At 45.6% G+C, this 23431-nt stretch overlaps 1 protein-coding gene and 1 pseudogene across 2 annotated transcripts in view; one reads left to right on the top strand and one right to left on the bottom strand.

Moving 5' to 3' along the window:
* ATPSCKMT (ATP synthase c subunit lysine N-methyltransferase) overlaps positions 1-21776 on the top strand; it is a 136213-nt gene extending 114437 nt beyond the window's left edge. The window contains exons 5-7 of one of the 2 annotated variants that reach the window (XR_004300767.1): positions 10571-10670; positions 19947-20050; positions 21661-21776. Coding sequence is in view for 1 of the 2 variants with exons in the window: in XM_032415208.1 (XP_032271099.1) it covers positions 10571-10645 (75 nt within the window). In the remaining variant the exon portion in view is untranslated. Of the gene's footprint in view, positions 1-10570; positions 10869-19946; positions 20051-21660 lie in introns of those variants that run through there. The other variant, XM_032415208.1, reaches the window with a different exon arrangement.
* Positions 16731-18052, bottom strand: LOC116639095 (annotated as a pseudogene).
* Positions 21777-23431: the final 1655 nt, after the last annotated feature.

Genomic DNA, 23431 nt, shown 5'->3' with positions numbered 1-23431 from the left:
CTCTGATTCCTTTCTAATTTTCAGTAATGGATATTGGTGGGTTTTTTCCCCCTCATTTCTCTTGATTAGCATTGTTTGGGGTTTATTTTATTGGTCTTTTCAAATATTGGATTTGTTTATTGATGCTGTTATTTTTCCTGCCTTCTCTTTCATTAATTTCTGTTTTTGGCTTCATTATATTTTTATTCTTGCTCCCTCTGTTTCACTGTTGTTGATGTTTTTCTAGCTTCTAGAGTACATTACTTATTTCATTGATTTCTATTTCTTCTTATTTAGCAATAAAAACATGTAAAGTTAGGAATTTCTCTCTAGGTGCTTAACATTTAATTAATATAAAGCAAGAATTGGCAAGATCAAATTCAGGCTATGGATCAAATTCAGCCTGCTGTCTGTTTTTATAAATAAAGTTTTATTGGAACACCTGCCCAGCCAGTCATTTCTGCTGTGTATGGCTGCTTTCACATTATCATGGCAGAACTGATCAATGGCAATAGAGGCCTATGGCCCACCAAGCCTGCAATATTTACTGTGAGGTACTTTTCAGAAAACGTTTGCTGATCCCTAATAGGAAGCATTCCATAATTGTTGATATATACTTTTGTCATTTCTTAAAATTTTCCAAATAGTCTGTAATTATACATCCCACAGGTTATCTTGGGAAGCATTTTAATTTCTTTGTGGTTTGAATTTTCTTGTTTGTAGTTTCTTTAAATTTTAGTTTTATTGCATTTGGCCAGAAAATATTGCCTATACAATTTCTTTTCCTTTCTTTTTTTTTGATTTACTGAGATGTTCTTTTATGGCCTAACAGTATGACTGATTTTTGTAAATGTTCCAAGGACATTGAGAAAGAATGCATATTTTCTATAGAAAACAAAAATTTGATACTTACAGACTTTATTCATTATATTATTTGAATCCTAATTCTTTATCTGCTTCGTATCTATATGAAGATTGAGGGCTGAAGATAAAGCTATGGTTGTGTTCTTTGTTTCTTCTTATATTTCTGACAGCTCTGGTCTGGCTTATTTTGACACTCTGTTGCTTACCAGCACGGCCGAAGCACAGCCTGAAAAGCACCTGTTCACTGGGGCTTGTTCTTGTGCTGCTCGGGGAACCCATGCGGCCACTGCCGCAGAGACAAGCCCCAGGCCAGCCTGCTGGATGAGGAGATACCCGTGGCTCAGTTTCTATTGTTGCCCCTGTCTGTCCTGCTTGCAGTCAGTCAACCCCAGCTGCAGAGCGCAACAGCCGATCACAAATCCTGAGCGAGCTCAGCTGAGACCCTCAGCAGAGCTGCCCAGTTGAGCCCAACCCAAATTGTCAACCCGCAGAATAGTGCACTAAAGAAAGGGTTGTTGCTTTCGGCTCTGAAGCTCTAGTGTGGTTGGCTGTGTAGCAAAGGCGGACATGTTCATTGTGAATTTTGCCTTTCGTCAATATCAATAAACACTCTGTGTCCAATGATAAACCTTCCCATGTATTGTAGTTTAACCATACTCTCCGTTTTGCTTTCTTTCTTATTTATATATTTTTCTGTATATCTAAGGTATACAACGTGATGATTTATTCTACATAGACACAGCGAAATGACTACTACAGTCAAGCTCATTATCATGTCATGTCTTCACATAGTTATCTGTGTGTGTGTGTGATGAGTGCATCTGAAATCTACAGGGGACAGTCTCTGGGAGCTGAGAGTCTCTGTCCTACAACCACAAGTAAACTGAATTCTGACAACAGCCAGTGAATTTGGGAGAAAATCCCAAGTCTGAAATGGGATCACAGTCCTGGCTATCTTCTTGGTTTAGCCCAATGTGACTCCAAGCAGAGGACCCAGCTAACCCATGCCAAGATTCCTGAACCATAGAAGTTATGAGATAGTTGTTTCGAGCAACCGTTTGTGGTATTTGTTACACAGCAATAGAAAACAGTTACACCTTTTAAAAATAATGTGCTTATGTTGCTATTTATGGAATTATTAGTTGTAGGCATCATGGATGACTTCTTTCTCTGATGGGTGAAGAGTTCGTTCACTACAATGCTTGATCTCCTCTCCCCATTTGTACCCCATTAGAGTTGTAACAATGGGCTGCCCAGGCTACTTGATTTCATCTTTGCCCCTAGGATGAGTCTTAACTGGGCTCTGTAGCTCAAGGCCTTCTCAGTTTTACCTCTTACCAGTTGGAGATGAGAAACAGTTCCATTTTCTAACCTGCAAATCCTGGAATTTATGGCCTCTCCAAATGCTCTTTCAATCCTGCTTGTAAAATGGCCATTTCTCTTATGAGCTTATTTCTTTCTTATGGTGCCTTGTCAAAAACAGCCATTAGCGAATATCCAGTGTTACCAGTATTCTGCTTTCCCACTTTGCTAAAGCCACAAATTCATTAGTTACACTTTCAGCCTTCTAGGTTATTACAGGTGATCGTTTTATCAAATGCCTCACCACTGCGTAAAAAGCCTTTCCTGGCAGTTTCCTTGCCACCTGTCACTCTGTCTGAAGACCCATGCATATATTTGGGGTATTATTATGGTAGCACCTCACCGCTGGTGTCAGTCTTTGAATTGTTCAGCTCTTCGACCGTGACAACCAACACCAAAATCAAAGAACCAACCTTGTGGCTTACGGTAACCAAGGTTTATCTCTGCTGGTTGTGGGTCTGCAGTGTGGGTCTCTTCATTCCAGGATCCAGGCCAAAAAGGCAGCCCCTCTCTGAGAGTAAAGTACATGGTGGTTTCATGCAATGAGTCTTAAAACTTTTGCTTGGAAAGGTTGCTTGTCACTTCTGCTCGCATTTTATTGGCCAAAAGAAGTCATGTGGCCAAGCTTGTTATCAATGGTTCAGGCATGTGTAATCCCCGCTCAGGGATGGGCAACAAGTATCTGCTCCAGCACCAGAGCCCCTGTTAATAGATTGGGAGATAATTTTTTAAAAAGATTTATTTGAGAGAGGGAGAGTACATGTGAGCGCACATATGAGTGGGGGGAGGGGCAGAGGTAGAGGGAGACAAGCAGACTCCCTGCTGAGCTGGGAGCCCCACATGGGGCTCCATCCCAGGACCCTGAGATCATGACCTGAGCCAAAATCAAGAGTCAGACTCTTAAGTGACTGAGCCACCCAGGCACCCCAGGGAGACGATATTTTTAAGACACACAACGAAAGAATGGTTAGTTTCTAGAGTATTTAAGGAGCACCTGTAAATCAATAAGAAAAAGGCAGGAAACCAATAGAAATATGGGCAAAGGGAATAAATGAGTTCACAGAGGGGAGAGCTAATGTTTGTAAGCGTATGGAGAGATGCTCAATCTCATTAGCAATCAGAGACATGCAAATTAAACCAAGATATCTATGCAACTGTCAAAAACTGTAAAGTTGGAAAATATCAAGTATTGACTTCAATGTGGGGAACTCTTTGTGTCCTGCTGGTGAGAATGTAGACTGGGGTGGCTATTCTGGTGAGTAATTTGGGAGGAATACGTGAAATGGCATGGACAGAGTGAAATGAGGAATGAGTTTTGGATTTGAAAAATCTGTCTTTGTGAGGTTATTATCCCATCATCTTTCCAGTTCCACCTCCCCTTCCTCATTCAGTACTCGAGTGGTGAGCAGTCCCGTCAGACCATAAGATCTGAGAGGGTGGGACCATGTCTGATTTGTACACCATTGTGTCCCCTGCACCTTACACAGTGCTTGGCACAGATAGATATGTAGTGTGTGTTTGGTAAATAGATGCATGTTTTAAGAAATTCATTAAAGTGAGTGACTTGCCTCCTCGAGGGCAGGAAAATATGGATTGGCTGGTATATACTTGTATTGCCTGAGTCAGTCCTCCTTTGGGATCTGTTTTGGACCGAATTGTGACCTTCTGCCCTGTTCTTCCAATTCCGGTGTTAAAGCCCTAATCCCTGATGTGACTGTATTGGGAGATGGGGCTTTGGGGGAGGCAGGTAAGGTTAAATGAGGTTGTAAGGGTGAGCCCCTAATCGAATAGGGCTGGGGTCCTTATAAGAAGAGGAAAAGAAGGGATCCCTCTCTCCATGTACCCACAGAGAAGAGACCAGGTGAGGACACAGGGAGAAGGTGCCGTCACTAAGCCAGGAAGAAAAATCTCACCAGAAACCAGCCCTGAGGGCACCTTATTCTTGGACTTCTAGCCTCTAGAACTGTGAGAAAATAAATTTCTATTGTTTAAGCCCCCCATTCTGTGGCGTTTTGTCATGGCAGCCCAGGCAGACTAATACAGAATCCAATTTATCATTTGATATAAACCTGCATCATTTGGTTTAATTTGCACTTCTATATAGTGATTCATACAAAGGCAGAAAAATATCAAGCTATTCAAGTCTCACCTATTGATCAGAATTTGCTAAAATAGAAATGTATTTTGGGAAGCTTTCTATTTGAGGTGGCTGGGAACTTTGATAATACAGAGTTCACCAAGGAACCTTAAGCAGAAGTTTGAAATGGTTGAATAAATGTAGGGCATGTCGTTCTTTCCAAGCTGATAGGGAGTTTTCAGATCACCTACTTTTTGTTAGTTTGAGACCTGGTATAGGAGTTGGGTCGTCACGGTGTGAAAACCAGGTTCAGAATGTAGGGTCCACCTGCAAATTTAGGTGGTATGTGAATGCATCCCAAGATGCATTAAGAGAAAATAATGGCCCTACCCACATTGGGAGGCAACTTTACAGTGTTTCCAGTGCTTTTATAAGTATGATTTCAGTTGATCTTCCCAACATGCTAGTAAGGTCACTGGGGCAGGTGGTGCTGACCCTGTACTGGTTTGCCTTTGCTGTATAATAATCCACTCTGACCTCTTTATTCTCACGGAGGGCTCAGCTGGGTCCTTTGCTCGTCTCAGCAGTGTTTGTGCATGTGGAGTGGGAATGGGTTTGACTTGGCTGGAGAGACTTGGCTGGGACACTTGGCTCTGCTCCACACATCCCTCATCCTCTTCAGGGGGCTTGCCCAGGCATGTCCTTCCCATGGTGATGGCAAAAGCTTAAGAAAGCAAGTGGAAACGCTCAAGGTCTCTTGGCATAGACCTGGCACTGAGGAACTTTTATTTCTGTTGTATTCTATTGACCAGAGTAACATGGCTGAGTTTAGAGTCAGCATGGGAGAGGATTATCAAGTTACTTGGCAAAAGGTAAGGATACAAGAGGGGTGAGGAATTGGACCATTAATATATCAACTACTGCACCCCACTTTACAAGTACTGAAGCAAAGGCTTAGAGATGAAATGATGTTTTCAGGGTCTACAGCTCCTTGGTGGTCAACCTAGGATAATTCCCCATCTTACCACCCATCTAATGTGTTCTAAAATGACAAATATGACCCACAGGGGAGAAGTGGGTTTGTTATAGTTCTGTTACAGTGCCTAGTGGCAGTGAACACTTCAGTAAATCTCTGGAAAATAGATTCAATTTTTTAAAAAGCTTTGGCTGTCAAAAACTGATTTCCTGGTTGAATGAAATGGCTTTGTTGTTCAGATCCTTTGAGTCTAAATTTATTTTACATGAATTTACTTAAGAAATTGATTATAATTCCCTCTCCATTTGGTGCTGCAGGGGGTATAATTGGAAGTTTAAAGAGAAAAGACAAGACAGCTTTAAACTATTCACATACCACCTAAATTTGCAGAAGGGTAAAAAATATAGGAGATTTTGAGGAAACTAGGCTGCATTAGACTCTCTTTGGGTTTAACTAACCTTGGTCTATTCTAACATCAGTGGTCATTGGGCTTTTATCCGTTCATGTTGGAAAACAAGCCAAAGGGTTTGTGCTACTTGTCACTCTTCCCCCCGCACCCTACCATTTTCAGCACACATTGCCCCAGGAGAAACCCGAGGCTATGCACTGTCTTTGCTACATGCCCTTCAAGATGGAGTCTGTCTGTCTCTGTGTCCCTTGCCATCAGTGATGGAGATACTGATATGATCAAGTTTCAGTTTGTTGTTGAATGTTTGTCACTCACTCAAAACCTATTCGAATCTCTACTACAGAGGAATGGCTTTGGGGATTTGGGTTAAATCTTTGGCACCAAAACATCCTGGGCACACAGGATCTTACCTGAGGTAAGCACTCCATTTACAGCTAAGAAAACATTTGGAAATTGTAACTTGAAGGTGCATCTTAACCGTTTTTGAGGCTGGACCAGGCTGGGGGAAATCTCTCGTGATAAGGACATCTGTGACGCTCAGATGTTTGGGGTTGAGGCCCCTGAAGAGGTGGCTTTTTCATAGAAGGCATCACAGGACAGCAATGACAATGTTGTTGGCTTCTGGATGGTGGGCATCCATGTTGTGTTGGAGAAATGAGTTCTTTTACTCATCAAAGTTCTTTAGTACCAACCATGGCCAATCATCAACATTTGGTTCTAGTGGCCTGTGATTCTACTTGTCCATCTCTGCGTGCTCTTTACATCACCCCTGTTCCTCCAGTAAACTCACCATAGATATAAATGCATGTAGTGGCGGTGAGGGGGGTGTTGTGGCACGGTTCTGCCCTTTGCAGCTTGAGTTCTGAGCCTTTTTTCTTCTCCTGTCTTCCCTCCTTAATCTCTTCCATTTCTGACCCTCCCTTCTGCAGGTAGGGGAGCTTTCAGTCTTGTTTCTATACTTTCCCTCGGGCTTAATGCTTGGCCCATTTTCCTGACCATGACCCTGCCGCCTCTTGGTAATGACTGTGACCCCTCATACTTACTCTGCTGCCTTTAGCTTCCTTGCATATACACCTTCACCTCAGCCAGCCAGGGGACCCTCCTGATTCCAGGGAGGTGTCCTCACGAGACCCTCCTGTGCCCAGGTCTGCCGAGGGTTAACTGGATCCCTCTGGTCTTTCTTGTGTCCTAAAAGTGTTCTTGTCCAGGAGCTTATACCTCCAGCACGCATGCTCTATTTCCTGTATGCCTGGTGTCCTGAACATCTTGACCACACTGCTTTGTGGTGACGTGTCTTCACCGCTAGGTGTAAGCTGCTTGATGGTAACAGCTGTCACTTACTGAGTGTCCTTAATGGGCTGTGATGGCTAATTTTATGTGTCAACTTGGCTTGGGCCACCAGTATTTGGTCAAACACGTCTAGATGTTGCTGTGAAAGTATGTTTTAAATGAGATTGACATTTAAATTAGGAGGCTTTGAGTAAAGCAAACTACGTTCCATAGCTTCCATAATGCAGGTGGGCCTGTCCAGTCAGGCAAAGGCCTTAAGAGGATAAAGACTGACCTCTGCTGCGGAAGACGGAATTCTGCCAGCGGACGGCCTTTGGGCTCAAGCTGTGCCAGTTCTTCTCTGGGTCTCCAGAGAAGGCCCATCAGCCTACCCTGCAGAGTTTGGACTTGTCAGCCCCCACAATCACATGAGCTGGTTCCTTGAAATAAAGCAGGTGCTCCCACCCAGCCCACACCCTGTTGATTATGTTTCTTTGGAGGACGCTGACTAATACATGGACCAAGCACTCTACTAAGGGCAAATATGTATTATCTCATTTAACACTTGCAAGCAGCCTTTTTAGGTGGGTGTTACTATTCCCATTTGATAAAGAGAGTCACAGAAAAGGCAAGGAACTTGTCTGAGGTCACATAGTGCATGGCAGAGAGGGGAAGCAAGCTGGCACTTGCTTCATGCTAACACCAATGAGCTTCCCATGACTGGCTTCTCTTTGTCTTGGAATTGTCATGGCTTATCCAGTGCCTGACGCCTAGTAGGAGCCTGGTAAAAAACTTTTTTTTAGTGGCTTAGAACAACACAAATTTATTATTGTACAGTTTTTGTGGGTCAGGAGTCTAGAGACAGGCAAGCAAGGTCCTCTCCTCATGTTTCATCGGCTGAAATCATGGTGTTGGCCACAGCTGCCTATTCTCTGAGGCTCAGGATTCTCCCCCAGCCTTACTAGCTGTTGGCAGAATCCAGTTCCTTGTGGTTGTAGGACTGAAATCCCCATTGCTTTGCGGGCTTTGGTTGGACGCTGCTCTCTGAGCCCCCTTGCTGACTCATTGGCCCTCCCACAACAGGGCAGTTTACTTCTCCCTTGAGGCCAACAGAGCAGCTCCTCTCCAGTACTTCACCTTCATCTGAAGGGTTCCCCTGATGAAGTCAGGCCCACCCAGCATAATCTGCCTTTTGATTCATTCAAATGCAACTGACCAGTGGCCTTAATTACATCCGCAAAATCGCTTCTTCCGTAAAATGTATCATGATCATGGGCATGATATCCCTTCACACTCACTCAAGGGAAGGGGCGTCTACAGGGCATGAGCACCAAGGTGGGAAACTTGGGGCCTATCTTTGAATTCTACCCACCACAGTTACAGACACCAGAACCAGATATGGGAGCATCTCCCAGCAGAAGAGCCTTTCCAAGTTCCTTCAGTCTTTTTGTTTCAGTAACTTGTTACAAACATGACCCTGAAAAGAGGTGAGGGGGAGTTCTGGTTTTCCCTCCTGCCTGTGTGTCAACTCCAACTTCCTGTTTTCACTTGGCAGCATGAGACTAAGGGGCTTGCTGTGACTTTGCACCAGCGTGGGTAGAAACAGAGGCCCCCTTGGCCAGGGTGCGCCCTGGGGCTCTCCCTGCCACGTGTGTCATGTGGGTGGTCACCTTCCTCCAGTTCCTTAGGACTTCCCGTTTGTATTTTTAGACACTTAAAAATGATTCCATTAATATATGCACAGTGTGGAAAAAATAAACAGGCATAAGAAGAATAATTAGCATAAAGAAGCATAAAGAAAATGAAAATTGCCCTCAACCGTGCCACCCGATTTTTAATATTTTGCTTTAGAGCTTTTCAGATTCTTTTCATGCGCATTTTAATATATTTTAATATATGCACTTTTATTTTATTTTTTTATTGGTTTCAGAGGGAGAATTTAGTGATTCATCAGTTGCATATAACACCTGTTGGTCATCACATCAAGTGCCCTCCTTTATGCCCATCACCCAGTTACCCCATCCCCCCACCCACCTCCCCTCCAGCAACCCTCAGTTTGTTTCCTAGAGTTAAGAGTCTCTTAAAGGAGCCTGGTAAATATTTAAGCAAATGAATGAAGCCGCAGATTTCATTCTATTTCGTTACTTCTTTCTCTTACAGAAGAAAAAAAAATTGTAGGTAGCATATGTAATACCTAAGACTTTGTAGTACATGCTCACCTATAAAATCTTGATCGCTAAATTGTCGTGTCTTCATCTGGATAAACACGTGGTAAGAAATTGGTTGGAGAAGTCATGTGTTATAATTCAGCTGTGATTTGTTAGCCAGCTTGCCTTATGACTGTCTTTAGGATCCTGGGGAGGATTTTACTGGTGCCTTCCATCCCGCCTGTGGTGGATACGGTGGACGGGCCCTCAGCATCTACTCCAGCTTCTTTCTGGAATGTACCTTCCAGCACTGCAGTCTGGAGGGCTATAGGTCACCTTCCCAGCCTCCCTTGCAGCTCTGGCTGGGAACACGAGTTGGATTCTCGCCCTCGGAGCCTGCTCGCTGAGGCTCAGAGGGCGCCAGTGCAGAGAGCCCCTCCTCTGCTGCTTAGGTATTGCTGCCGTCGGGGAGGGTCCTGGGATGGTGGGGTTGGCCGCAGGAGTGTTTCAGGTGCTTTACTGGCCTCTGGGCGGGGGCTGTGGCGTGAACCTCCCAGCAGTGTTTGCGGCTGGCTCACTGTTTCCGTATCACTTGCTCTGAAGGTGGGGGATGTCAGTGTTGTCGCCGGTGCCCCGTGCTTGGAGCAAGAGGAGACACAGCTCCCCGTAGCGAGGTGAGGTGTCCTGGGGCAGACTTTCAGCCCCATCTCTAACTGCGGCCCAGCTAGCGGCCCCCGTGGGGGCCAGTTTGGCATCTCGTTGTGGGCATTCCTGCTGGAGGCCCAGCGCCATCGCCCAACCCTTCTGATGATTTTAGAGAACCCTAGGTCCCTGTACTAAGTCGCGTTCGGCTTCAAATAGCTAGAGCGGTTTCTGTCGCCTATAAATGAGCGCTGCCCGATGCGGCAGCCTTAGCAGGTGTAGAAAGGTGTAGTTGATCCATTTATTGGCTCATTAGCGGGTTTTCCACTTTGAGCCTCAACGTACAGCTAGAGTCTGTGGTGATCTGCCACGTTCATTGGAGAGAATGGGTAAAGGAAGGGAGCCCACAAAGAAATTTTACCGGTGACCTGAGTTGGAACTGACCTCATCAGAGAGAAAACTGTACCGCATGCTTTCTGGGGCTGTTTTCTCTGACTCTTACTGCTGTTGATTCCTTCTGTCTTGAAATCTTCTCTTCCCTCTACTGCCCGTTTTAGTCCCTGAATGCCGACATGTTTTCTTTTAAGCCAGTTAACCGGGAGCTCTTTGCTACATGAATATTTCTACGTAAGCCCCCTGTTGCTTACTTCTGGATATAGAAAAATTATCCCCAAACCCAAATAATGTATTTTTGTCTTGTGCCGTTTCATTCGAGGGCAGTGCATATGGAATTTTGCCAACTTTACTCTTGTCACTTGTCTATTAAAGGAGTAGAAAAATCATTTTGGGAATAAAGAATGATGTCATAGGTTAGACTCAAAACTGTGAAATTTTATCTCTCGTAGGGACCTTGGTCATCATGTGGAATCTGTCTATCTCCTCACTTTGAGACGAGTCAACTGAAGGCCAGAGGGATGTAGAGGGAAATGCTCCCAAGCTCACAAGGTGACTGGTGGCAGAACCGGGCTCTGGGGATGGGGTTACAAGTGCAGGGAATGTTCTTCCCACCCCATCGTGTGGCTGAACTCACAAAAAAGGCTTTGGTTTATACCTGTTTACTGTGTAGTTGAGTGTGAGCACATAATAAGGGAAAGATGCAATTTTTTTTTTTTTACTATCTGTTTTTGCTACATGTACATGTATTAATGGAGATGATTTTCTAAATAGAATCGTGTTTTTGTAATCATAGGAAGTGGCATGTTGGGGTTCTTTTTACACAGGACTGCTACAATGCTAAACACATTTAGTACATAAACATTTGCTAAATATTTAATACAAATGGTTAATTTTTTTTTTCTTTAAGATTTTATTTATTTGCGAGAGAGACAATGAGAGACAGAGAGCATGAGAGGGAGGAGGGTCAGAGGGAGAAGCAGACTCCCCGCCGAGCAGGGAGCCCGACGTGGGACTCGATCCCGGGACTCCAGGATCATGACCTGAGCCGAAGGCAGTCGCTCAACCAACTGAGCCACCCAGGCGCCCCCAAATGGTTAATTTTTAACCATCGATTTTTGGAGCTGATATTAATTATCATCATTATTTATTTAGAGAGCATTAGAGACATCTAGGATAGTTTAAGAGAAATCAGATGTCACTTTAAAAGGTTAAGGGCAAGTTGGCTCCATTTCCTCTGATTACATTCTGAATGTGCCAGAAGGTATATGTGGAGCTTTGTTATCCAGAGAAAGTATCATTCCAAGGGAGTGACCGCTGAACCCTTAGCAAGCCGCCCATGGTTCAGTTGACTTTGTTTAATTTTTAGAAAATGAGAATTTAATGAATTCCAGATGGGGAGATGATTAGTTCCGCAATGTTTTAAATCTTCTTTACAGAGCATGTAGAACCACACTGTCAGGGTTCTTTGGAGAAACAGAACCAAGAGGCTGTATGTATAAATAGAAGATTTATTATAAGGAATTGGCTAATGAGATTACGGAGGCTGACCAGTTCCAGGATCTGAAGTCAGCAAGCTGGAGACCCAGGAGAACCTATGGAGTAGTTCTAGTCTGAAGGTTGGCATGCTTGAGACCCGAAGAGAGAGGATGTTTCAGTTCGAGTCCAAAGGCAGGAAAAGACTGATGTCCTTGCTTGAAGGCAGTCAAGCAGGAAAAGTTTCCCTTATTTGAGGGAGGGTCAGCTTCTTTGCCCTATTCAGGCCTTCAACTGATTGGATGAGACTCACTCACAGTAGGGAAGGCAACCTGCTTTAATCAGTCTACCAATTCAGATGTTAATTTCATTCGGTAACATTCTCAGAGACGCAATAATGTTTGACCAAATGTCTGCTTACCCTGCAGCCCATTCAAGCTGACACGTAAAGTTACCCATAGCGCCGTATACAATTGAGAGTTCAGGAAAGGCTTTCTGAGAATATTGAATTTTCCAGTGTTGAAATGTTTGGGCAGGTAGGATAACGTTAGCATGGAGTGTCTGAATTCTACCTGCTAATAAGAATGGTGATCTTGGCTTTCTACTCTTTTCCACTGATGGATGTATGCCAATTCCATTTGTTACATTCAGTCCTGGGTAGGGTGCCATGGGGGATGGCAGAGGACAGGGCCCAGCTCCCAAGGAGTTTTCAGTCCTTTGGGGTGGCCAGACTACTACACATGACCCAGACAAAGAACAATGAAGTGATTACAAGCGGCAGAGAAGGTGTTTTGAGAAAGGGAGAGTGGCCAGCATGGGTCAGTGGTTCTCAAGTCTCAGGCTTCAATGTCTTGAGACAATTGTGATCATCACAAATGGGTTAGGGGGGTTCCTGGTATTTAAGGATGCTGTTGACCCTCTGTGAGGTACAGGACAGCCCTCCATAACAAAGAATTGTCTGGCTTAAAATATTAATAGCACTAAGTTGGAGAAACCCTGATTTTGGTTGGAGCAATGAGATCAGGCTTTATGGAGGTGGTGAGGTTTAATTTACTTTTTGATTCATTCATTCCCATACTCGTCAAACATTTATCTAGTGCCTACCATTCTCCAGTGTCTGTCTTGTCCTGAGGCTGTGGTAGGGAACAAAGTAGTTCTGTGGGTATGTGTCCTACTGTTTCATGGGAAAAAATAACATTTAGAAAAAAAATCAAAATCAAGTATAATGATTATTAGGATGGGTGCCAAGGGAACACATCACAACGAGATCCATCTTAGTCAGAAGCTCAGGAAAATCCTGCCAGAAGGAAATGTCCTTTAAAATACAGCTCGAAGGGTAAATGGGAGATGGGAGTGGGTGTGTGTAGGAGTTGGAGTGCAGGGAGAGGGGCACCGTTCGAGCCCGTGGAGCAGCTTATGTTCAGGATGGGAGGCGAGGGAGGCAGAGCCTATGTCTGGGAGCACCTTGAGTCGGGCCAAGAGTTCAGGTTGCATCCTAAAGTCAATAGGACATATTTAAGACTTTTAAAGTTTTAAAGCAGTGGAGTGCCAGGATGGGATTTAAGTTCTGGCAGGTTAACTCCGGCTACAGTGGGGCCATGAGGGGAGGGAGGAGAGCAAGGACGGCCGCAGGGCAGGTGGGCTGGGTGGGGCCAGACTGGATGGCGGCTCATAGGGCGGGCAGACAGACTTGACCGCTACCGAGGAGGTAGGAGAAAAGGTAGAAGCAAGAGAAGATAATTAAGACATCCCCATTTCTGACTGGGATGAGTGGGTATTCTGGGGTACCATTCTGGAAAGGGGGCACACCCCTTTGGGAGGACTTGGAATCATGTGCATGACAACATGGAATGGTGTTGAGTTCAGCTCTGGATACGTAGAGTTTGAGCTTTCGGAGAGGTATTCACCTAGATGTGTGGATTAGCCCCGAGAGCTCTGGGCCCGAGATAGTCATCTGAGTGTCGTCTGCTGGATGAGACTGTAGAGTGAGGACAGGAGAACAGTGCTCTTAGAAATGGCAACATTTAAGGACAAGAGAAGGTGAGGGGCTTGCAAAGACTCCTAAAGGAGGGACCAGAAGAGTGGAAGCAAAGCCAGAGGACTGTGGTGTTGGGGACATAGGGAAGAGCGATTTAGAGAAAAAAGGAGTACTCCGTGCTCTCTCATTGCTTACTGTTGCTCAAGATAAAGCCCCAAACTGCCCATGCCTTTGGGAACACGGTGGTCCCTGGCGATCTTGGCAGAGCAGTCCAGATGGAGCACGGCAGATGGAAGCCAGGCTGGAGTGGATCAAGGAGAAGAGGGGAGCAGAGAGCATCCGCAGAAATGGGTGACAGCCATAGCCAGGGGTACGGCATGGGGGCTGCCCCACCGGAAAGGCTGCCGCCTGATGGGGTACCAGAGCGTTCTGATCGTTATCAAACCTGGCTGGAGCTCTGATGGGCATATTTCCCAAATAAAGTGGTAGGGCAGCTGGTTTGGACATGTAGTCCGGGGGGGAAAAAAGGACAGTCTGGGACATGTGGTTGTTAAGGGGAGACCCATCCCTGGAAGGCTGGTGGTTCATTGATTCGCTTGGTATAGGATCTGAAGCACTGAGAGGACAAGACTATGTCAAGGTCATTTGAAGGTGACGTCAGTAAGGTTTTTCAATACTCATATCTCTGAAATGTAGCTATTTATACCTGTAACCTAATTTGGGGCACTTCTGCAGAAAATTATTAGCTAAAAAGAATAAAATGCATGGAAAGATGAAATTTTCTATACATTTTAGGGAGTGTATGAGTCTTACCTAGCAAGACACTTCCATTAGCACAAAAAATAATGGGCTTTTTCAACAAGATGACTGTCACAAAGGAAAAATGTAGACAGTCAAATGATTTATTTTCCCATCCGTATTGAGTTTATTCATGGGGAGATTCACCTTGTGAACTAGTAATTTTCAGGGCTAAGAAAAAGCAGCAGGAGGTTTCCTTTTTAGGCAATGCTTTTTTTTCTTTTTCTTTTTTTTTTTTTTTTACAGTGGGTTTCTTTTGGCCTAAAAAAATCATCTAAGTCTATGGCTTTGATATCAGGGGAAAGGCTCCTTTCAATTTCTTTAACCTTTTTCAAAAAGTGACGTGTTGGGATAAATGTCCTCATGCTGAGAATCAAGGTTTTATCCGATGTCTAAAGTAAGGCAGGCAGAGCAGGATGCAGAGCACTTTCTTGAAGTGGTTTAAGAAAAAGTCAAGATCTCAGACAGAGAGAAAGAACTCCAAGGAAAGGTCAAGTTTAAGACCCATTCTCTGGGCAATTAAACAAGTGAAAAGACAGACCTCGCTCTCATGCTAGAGCATGAGAACAGGGACGGGCACAGGACCAGGAATCCAGGAACCAGCTCAGAGGAAGGGTTCTGGTAGATTCCTTCTTTCCTTTGGGGTGAACAGTGGAGACCAGTTCAGGCAAGGAGGTGTGGGCAGGCACGGGAGTGGATCTGGGTGGCAGGGTTTGCTGTGCGGGAGGTCCGAGAAGTTAGAACTGAACTCATAATTGAGGTCCTTGGGTTTCCTGTTAGAGGCATGCATGATTATGCCCTGTTCTTCCCGCATCAGGTCCTCATAGTGATGCTCACGGGTCTCTGCTCAGGAGAGCAGGCGTCCGGGTCTCCCCTGTTCCGCCAGCTCCTTTGGTTGCTTCCTTACCACCTCTCCCCTGGCCCTGCACTCACCAGCCTCTGGCGTTGGTACCCCTGTGCGGGGTTAGCTGCTCATTTCCTGTCTTGACCCTGATTAGGCTCATATTCGCATTAATTTCTTTTCTTTTTCACATTCATCTTCTGTTCTCATTCTAGCTCTTTGTGGATTTCCTTACCCATTTCTATCTCCTGGACCCTGACCTTGGTCAGGAATGATTTCTGGATTTTTAGAATTGCTTCTCACGGATCAGTACCTTAAAGTGGCATTGATAATAACACTACATTTCATCCCTTGCAGGCAGCATGTATAATCCAGAAGGACTGTAATCCCACACAGAAGGACCCTCTGTGGGAACTCAGGTGTGCAAGTGGGAGGCAGAGAGGACAGCTTGGGAGCACGGGCTTCATGACCAGTCCCCTACACAGACCATATCCAGAGGGCTTACTGGTCCCCACTTATCCAGGCTTCCTTCCCTGCAGGTAGGCTGGGCCATGGCACTGACAAGAGGTGTGGGAAGAAGCAGTTACGCCATCCCGTGTGACCCTCTTGTCCTCTCGTCCCTGGCTGTGGCCACCTTTCTGGACATGCTCTAGGTGACGTACACAGCCGCAAGATGGGGGAGCGGCTCTGACCCACTTGAGCAAGGAAACTTTTGTGATGTTAGGCCACCTCAGCGAGTCTGGGTTTTCTTGTCTGGCAGCACTTAGTTCCAACAAGCCTCTTCTCTTTCCAGGTCTTTTCCAAAGTGGTCTGAACAGGGGAAGGGCATTTTCCCCGGGATTGACTGATACATATATTCAGCTCTGCCCTCCGGGTCAGGATTTGGGATTTGGAAATCTGCACGCGTGACCGTGACGTCTTGGCTTGTGTCCTCCATGGCATGGGCTTTGGAGGCCGTTGAACGGTCAGACCCCTGGCGCAGTTCTGGGAGCTCTGTGGAAGTTCAACAGAAAACCAGTTTGTGTCTCCCGTGAGCTCCTGACCTGAAGGTTCTGGCCCACAGTGTGCCATGTTCCTCAGGCCAACGTTCTTCGTGGACACACACTGGCTGAGTCTCTGGGACCCTCCTTTGTTCTGTGTGCCTTTCGCCTTTTTCCTGAAATGCTGTGCTTTTTCTACATACATCCCAGTATAATGAAAGCAGGTCAGGATGGAGACTAAGGCAGGGTCTTGGATATAAAGGGGACACCCAGGGAACTTGGTTTAAGCAAACACCCTGAAAGAGCAGGAAATCCTGAAGCTGGGTTTTGAGGACTACCTACTTTTCTCCTTCCCCACTTTAGGGACCCAGAATTCTGAGACTCCTCTTTGCTTCTCATGGGGATTTTGGACTACACTCATCTTGGGGAAGAAGAAAAGAGCTTCTTTCTTCTTTCCTTTTTTATTTTTATTTCTTGGCTTGGTGAATAATTATTGTCTGTATCTGAAAAATCTTCACAGAAAATTGAGGTTTGGTTTATTAGCTCTCAACAGCCTGCTCCTGAGCTCTAAGGAAGCTTGCCTTCTTCTGAGCTACCCAATCTTTCCTCTGGGTAAGAACCATTTGGGGATGGTTCCCCCTCTTGTTTTTAACTTCTTTCTTAGGCTTCTTCTCATGGACTGGATTCTTTTGCAGCAGCGTGAGCTTTCTTCTATGTCTCCTCCCCCATGTCTGGAGTTACCTTGTTCTTTGTGTATTGAGAGAACTGTTTCTTGTAAGCATCTTTATCTTCTTCCATGAGGCAACGCATATAATCTGCAATGTTCTGACCCATGATGTGCTTCCGATGTCCTTCTGCATTGAATACCTTGCTTTCCCAGTCATAACCAGGGAATCGTTAGGTGCCATGAGGGATAGACAGGCCTCCTTCCACAGCTCCAAAACACTATTCCCAGTCGCAATTCTGGTGAGCTCTGCATCCAAATACAGTTGGGGGGGGGGGCGCCTGGGTGGCTCAGTTGGTTAAGCATTTGACTTGGGCTCAGGTCATGATCTCGGGGTCCTGGGATGGAGCCTTGCATTGGGCTCTGCACTCAGTGGGGAGTCTGCTTCAGGATTCTCTCTCTTCCTCTCCCTCTGCCCCTCCCCACCGCTCATGTGCTCTCTCTTTCAAATATATAAATAAAACAATCCTTAAAGAAAAGAGCAGGCGAGGCCACCAGGTTGACCATCAGTGCTGTCCACATCATATTCATCTCCACTCACCTCCGCTTGGCCTTCATAGATCTCGTCCATGCCAAACCTACTGAGAAGACAGCAGCGGGCCGGTATAATATGCCGCAGCATGACTGGTTAGGCCAGCCTTCACACCATACTTTGGGAGTGCATGAGCATGAGCTGCACTGACTATCATGTCTGCTTCTCTAGGGTCATAAGCGATCTGACAGGTGATGTCTCTGTTGGTCACCCGAACTATCATCCTGTATATAGGTGTGCTGGACTTATTTTGATCCTGAATTACCAAGCGTTTCCAAGCGTATCATTCCAAGTTATCAGTTTTACCCTCTCCTCTTCTAAATTTCACCTCGTATCTCTCTCTCTTTTTTTAAGATTTTATTTATTTATTTGACAGAGAGAGAGAGACAGCGAGAGAGGGAACATAAGCAGGGGGAGTGGGAGAGGGAGAAACAGGCTCCCCGCTGAGCAAGGAGCCTGATGCAAGGCTCGATCCTGGGACTCCGGGATCATGACCTGAGCTGAAGGCAGACGCTTAATGACTGAGCCACCCAGGCGCCCCTCACCTGGTATCTCTTGAAGTGAGGCTTATTCTTGACAACTTTAACAAGACGCATCCTGTGGAACAGAGACCAGTGTCCACGCCTCGCCCCTTATTTGGGGTTGGCGGCTTAATATGTAGGGTCAACCAGGGAGAAGCAGTTCTGTGTTGAAATTGTTTTTTGTCCAGTCCATGTTCCCGTGCTGCAACCTTGAATGTGACCTCCTGGCTCTGGGGGGGTTTCTTCTGGTGACTCCATGGGGGGTGGAGGGAGCTGTCTTTAGCTTTAGGGGCTTCTCCGGAGCTGAGGAAACTTGCCCTACATCTTCCCCCATGAAGCTTATAGGCACAGGCATGGCCAAGACAGACCTACGCCTGTTTGGTCATGTGCATCTCTTGGGTTCTTCTTGGTTGATTTGGGTAGCAGCTAAAGAAGTTTGAGGCAGCTCAGGGCCTTGACATTTTGCTTCTTGGTTTTTGTGATAGCAAGTCTCAAACCAGTTTCGGTCCCACACAAGACCTTTATTGAAATAGCCTTAATTTGCCAGCGGGTTCCAAAGTGTTCATTAAGCTGTTGTGTGAGCTTAATGAAGTCCCAGCTCCTGCCCCTTAGGTGTCCCGACTCCCCACTGGGCAGAAGGAGGCTTGAGGCAAATGCCAGGGCTGTGGAGGCAGATGCTGTCACCGTGACAGCCAGCATCAGACAGACAAAATCCTCCAGGTCCAAGGCCCTACCGTGGGTCGGGGGGTGGTTTAGGGCTGTTGTCACGCATCTTCCCCGAGGGAAAGCGTTCAGGCGTCGATGGATTCTTGTACCCTCTTCCTGTAGGATGTTTTAGAAAATATTTCAGCCAATCTGTGTAGCTTGAATACTTTTAATGTCACCATGGAGAGCTTATGTCTAGCAGCCATCATGATGATTTGGTCACTAATTGCACTTATGGGAGCCATTTTTGATATTATTTGATGACAACTGAAATGCCTGCAGTTACCACCCCCGTGTCTGGGCTTCCTGCACAGAACACCAGCGGTCCACCCGGAGATCTGCTGTCTTGAGCCCGGGGCCTGAGCTCAGAACATCTCTGCTGCCCACTAGATTGGACCCAAAGCAAATGGCAGTCCAGCCAGCGAGAGCCGTGGCCAGCACGGCAGACCTCAGAAGCTGGCTGGGGGTGCCATTGCTCTGGTGATGGCTGGACCTCATTGGACATTCTTGGTCCCAATGATAAGAGGCCAATGCACAATGTCTTGACATAGGAGCCTCAGTTTCCCACGTATCTAGAGAGGGTCTGTCCAGGTGGGTAGAGGAGGGTTGGAGTTAGGTCATCTCACAGCTGCCCCAGTCTGTGCTCTTGTCCTCTAGCTGTGCCCCCCGATGGCCATCCAGGAGCTGTGAGCAGGGTGCTTCTGCAGAGCTGCCTGCCCAGGTCTCCCTTCACTGCCTGGACCATACGACTTGGTCTTGGTGTGTCCCCTTGGGGGCTCTCATCCTCCCTGCGTCACTCTTAGAGATAGATCCTGAGGAAGTCCTCATTTTTTATGAGCCCCACCTTTCTGCTCTGCCTGATAGCCAATTGTACCAATGCAATTTACAGATGAGTTTGATGAACTTCAGTTCCTTGAAAATTTTCACTTAACACATCATTTATGAGACCAATATCAGTGCCTGTGGACTGATGGTAGTTGGGGTAGTGTATCAGGGTGGCCGAGCACCCGGGCTCTGGGGTCAGGCAGGTCTGACTCTGGCTTGGCCACTCCTGTGCTGTGTTGAGCCACATATTTGACTTGCCTGTGCTTCTGTTACTTTATCCTAGAAGGCAGATAAGATGGTACTTGCCTCCCAGGATTGTTGGGGGGTTACATGAGTTAACCTACGTGACTATCCACTCCCCGGCCAACTAAATTGAATGGATTTATGGTGAGATTTAAATAGTAATCTTTTCTGGAATTCTTTTTGTTGCCCACATGATTCGGGGCAGAGACTTTCGGGAAGGTGGATGAATGGGAAGAACGCACTGGAAGTGGCAGCAAGAGACACCTTGTCAAGAAGCACCAAGTGCAGCCATGAATTTTCAAGCCATTGGTGAGTGACTTGGTTCTCACCATATTTATCTGAGTTTTACTTTGCTAAGTACTGTCCGTCAATTTTTGAATATCTCCGTTATTTGAGGTTGTTCATTCAAGGCAAAATGCTGAAAGTAAAAGTGAAATCAAGGAGAACCCCGGGGCTTTGAAGGCTTTTCTTAACTTCTGGCCATTTTCCGCCTTTAAAAGCACTGACTTTACTTTTACAAGAGTCTGTAGAATAATCTAACAGAAAATGGAAACCAAAAGCACAGTCATTCCCTTAAATATTTTATATTGCATTCAGATGTGCATTTTTCAAAGATCATTTCCTTGACATTTTCTGGGGGTATATTTCTTGGGAAATAAAATAAGTATGTTTGGTTGATGCTCATACCAATTTATTTAGAGCTATAAATAAGGTAAAGATGCCTCCTGTCATTTGTACTAGAAAATATAAGGATCAGAGGAATATCTTAGGAGGACAGAGCAAAAGATTAATAAGATCGTTGAGATTGTGCCGAGGTTGGCTAATGCTTTAAGCTGGTTTAGTGGATCCTCATGTGAATTACTCCTAAGAAGAATGGTGATGGAGATCCTATGGCCCAAGCGCAGGCCAGAGATACAGTGCCCCTGGCCACATACTTCATTAGGGGCTGCTGAGTGGCAGAATCCAGATTTCCTAGTTTTTCAATCTGTGCATGTCGTGTATATTCTCTGGGGTTCCCAGATCATTCCGGCTTCCCTGAGGCTGGGAATGACCCTTCACAGGTAAGAAATTTGCATGCAAGGCTCCCAGGAAGGAATAGGAGAGGAACGAACTGGCCGCCTTCTCCCAGGAAGGAATCTGTTCTTACACTGAATTTGTTGACTCATTGCTTTGCTGCTGTGGGAGATAAGATGGAAGTGGCTTCCCTGGGGGTGGAGGGTGGGGCAGACTGGAATATGCAAGACCCATAGGACGAAGTGTGCAACTTTAGGGGAAGTAAAGGCAGAGGTTGGAAGGCACAGGAGATTGAGAGACGAGGCACCCAAGTTTGGGTTGGACAGGAAAGGAGGTGGGGAAGCAAAGGGGCCAGGGCAGGGGTCCAAAGGAAGGGAAGATGTTACCTGAGTGTGGGGGAGGGCAGGGCATTGGGTATGATAAAGGAAAGCACTTTGAGAGACAACAGAGGATGAGTGACTCCACCTGACCCTAAGGGGGTGCTGGTTGTGGGCAGGTGGGGAAGAGAAGGTTCGCTGGTGGGCTGTCCTCTGGCTGTAGTCCGCGATCCCAGGAATTCAGGTTTGAAAATAACAGGAAGCAGTAGGTGATTTTGAAAAATAAACCAAATCAGGGGCACCTGGCTGGCTCTGTCAGTAGAGCATGTGACTCTTGATCTTAGGGTCTTGAGTTTGAGCCCCACATTGGGCCTGGAGCCTACTTAAGAAGAATAAATAAATTTTGAAAAGTTAAAAAAATAAATCAGAAAGGAAGTACCTCAGAGGAATATAATCTTCTGAAGAACTCTTGTAAATCCTTTTAAAAACCAAAGAATATCCTTTATCATGTAAATGCAGTGAAAATAGTGACTTTTGACTTCAACGATCCTATGCGTTCAAATTTTGTACATTGTTTTCCTGAATTAGGTGAAGTGCAAGTCCATTTCTCTTATCCCATCACCAAAATAATGCCATCCTGAAAGAGAAGCAAAGTATGGCGAGGAAAGGGGGAAATAAATATTCAGTAGAAGAAAGAGCACTGCTATCAGGTACTTATTTCGAGTTTTGTCTCAGAACTGAAAGCAAGCTTTTTATTTATTTCTTCTTTTTATTTTTATGTCAGTATATATAGGGTCCAAGTCACTTCAGAAATTTGGGACATTTTTTATCTGGAATCATTGATATGAAGAAGGATGCAGTGGTGGTAGCTAAGGACTCATGGTGAGACTCATGGGATGGCTGGCAGGTGGCTTTCCAGCTCCTGTCCCCTTCTCTTTCTTGCCGAAGAGAGTCCTCCTTTTAAAATCAGAGCTCAGAGTCTGCTTCAGAATCCTTAACACAACGTTCTTGGGCATTCTTAATTGAATTTGCAATCAGCTGGAACGAAGTTGCCTCCTGGCTTTGAGTGTAGGAGTGGTTCTCATGCCTTAGCAGGCATCAGAAGCACCTGGAAGACTTGTTCCATCACAGGAATTGGACCCCACCCCTTCCGATTTAGTAGGTCTGAGGTAGGGCCTGAGAATTGGCTGCTGATGCCACTGGGTGGAGAGAACACTTTCAGGACCGCCATCTTGGATTTTAGAGGAACCATCAATAGGTGGCTGCTTAATGTTCCATTTTCACGGGGATCTGATGGGTGAAAAGAGCAGCTGTTTAGAATTTCCTTACATTTTTCTCTCACTTCCTTGTTCTCTGTAGTTCTTCTCTTGATTCCTTAATTAGAATGCTTTACAAACCAATGGCCTTAAGCAAGAAAATGTCATAGTCCAGAATCACTTGCTTTTTGACATTCCAGTGACCATAGCACCTTAGCTGAAATACAAGTTAATGTTTTAGAATAAGAAATGAGCAGTTTCTGAGTATAAGAAGAGCTGATGGGTTGACAGAATATACCAAAGAAGAATGTGCTGGAAACTTATGGAAAGTCTCAATTTTCACTCCAGGTCAAGGGTTTGTACCAGTGGTGATGTGGCTGGTGACTGGGAGTTGAGATGATGTTTGAAAGAGTGACAAAGGAGATTGTTGCTGTAACAAAGCACCCCAAAACTGGGTGGCTGCAACAGGAGAAAGGTATTGTGTCGGGGATCAGGAGCCTGGAATGTGGAGGTCAAGGGTCAGCACGGCTGGTTCTTCCAAGGCTGTGGGGGAAACTCTGCCCACCCCCCCCCACTTCTGGTGGTCTGCTCAGCTTGTGGAAGCATCACCCCTCCTCTGACTTTATTTTTTTTCCAGTTTTATCGAAATATAATTAACATAGAAAATTGTAAGATCTTTGAAGTGTACACTGTGATGACTTGATACACATATACATCGAAAGAATTCCCCCCATTGGCTTGATTAACATCTAACATGCAACACCTCCCCTATCTATTTTTTGTGTGAGAGAACACTTAAGTTCTCTTATAGCAAATTTCACTTATATCGTACAGTGTTGTCAGCTGTAGTCACCAGGCGACACGAGACCCTCAGACCTTCTTAGAGCTGGGAGTTTGACCAACCTCTCCCTATTTCCCCAGCCTCCCAGCCCCTAGCGATCACTTTTGTGCTCTGTTTCTATGAGTTTGACATTTATTTTTTTAGATTCCACATATAAGTGATTCCATGTAGTGTCTGTCTTTCTCTGTCTCTTTGTCTTCGCATGGGCTTCTCCCTGTATGCATGTCTGTGTGTCCAAATTTCCCGCTTTTATAAGGACACC

Source organism: Phoca vitulina, unplaced genomic scaffold, assembly GCF_004348235.1.
Source record: "Phoca vitulina isolate PV1807 unplaced genomic scaffold, GSC_HSeal_1.0 scaffold17, whole genome shotgun sequence".
NCBI lineage: Eukaryota > Metazoa > Chordata > Mammalia > Carnivora > Phocidae > Phoca > Phoca vitulina.
This window is presented reverse-complemented; position numbering and strand designations above follow the sequence as displayed.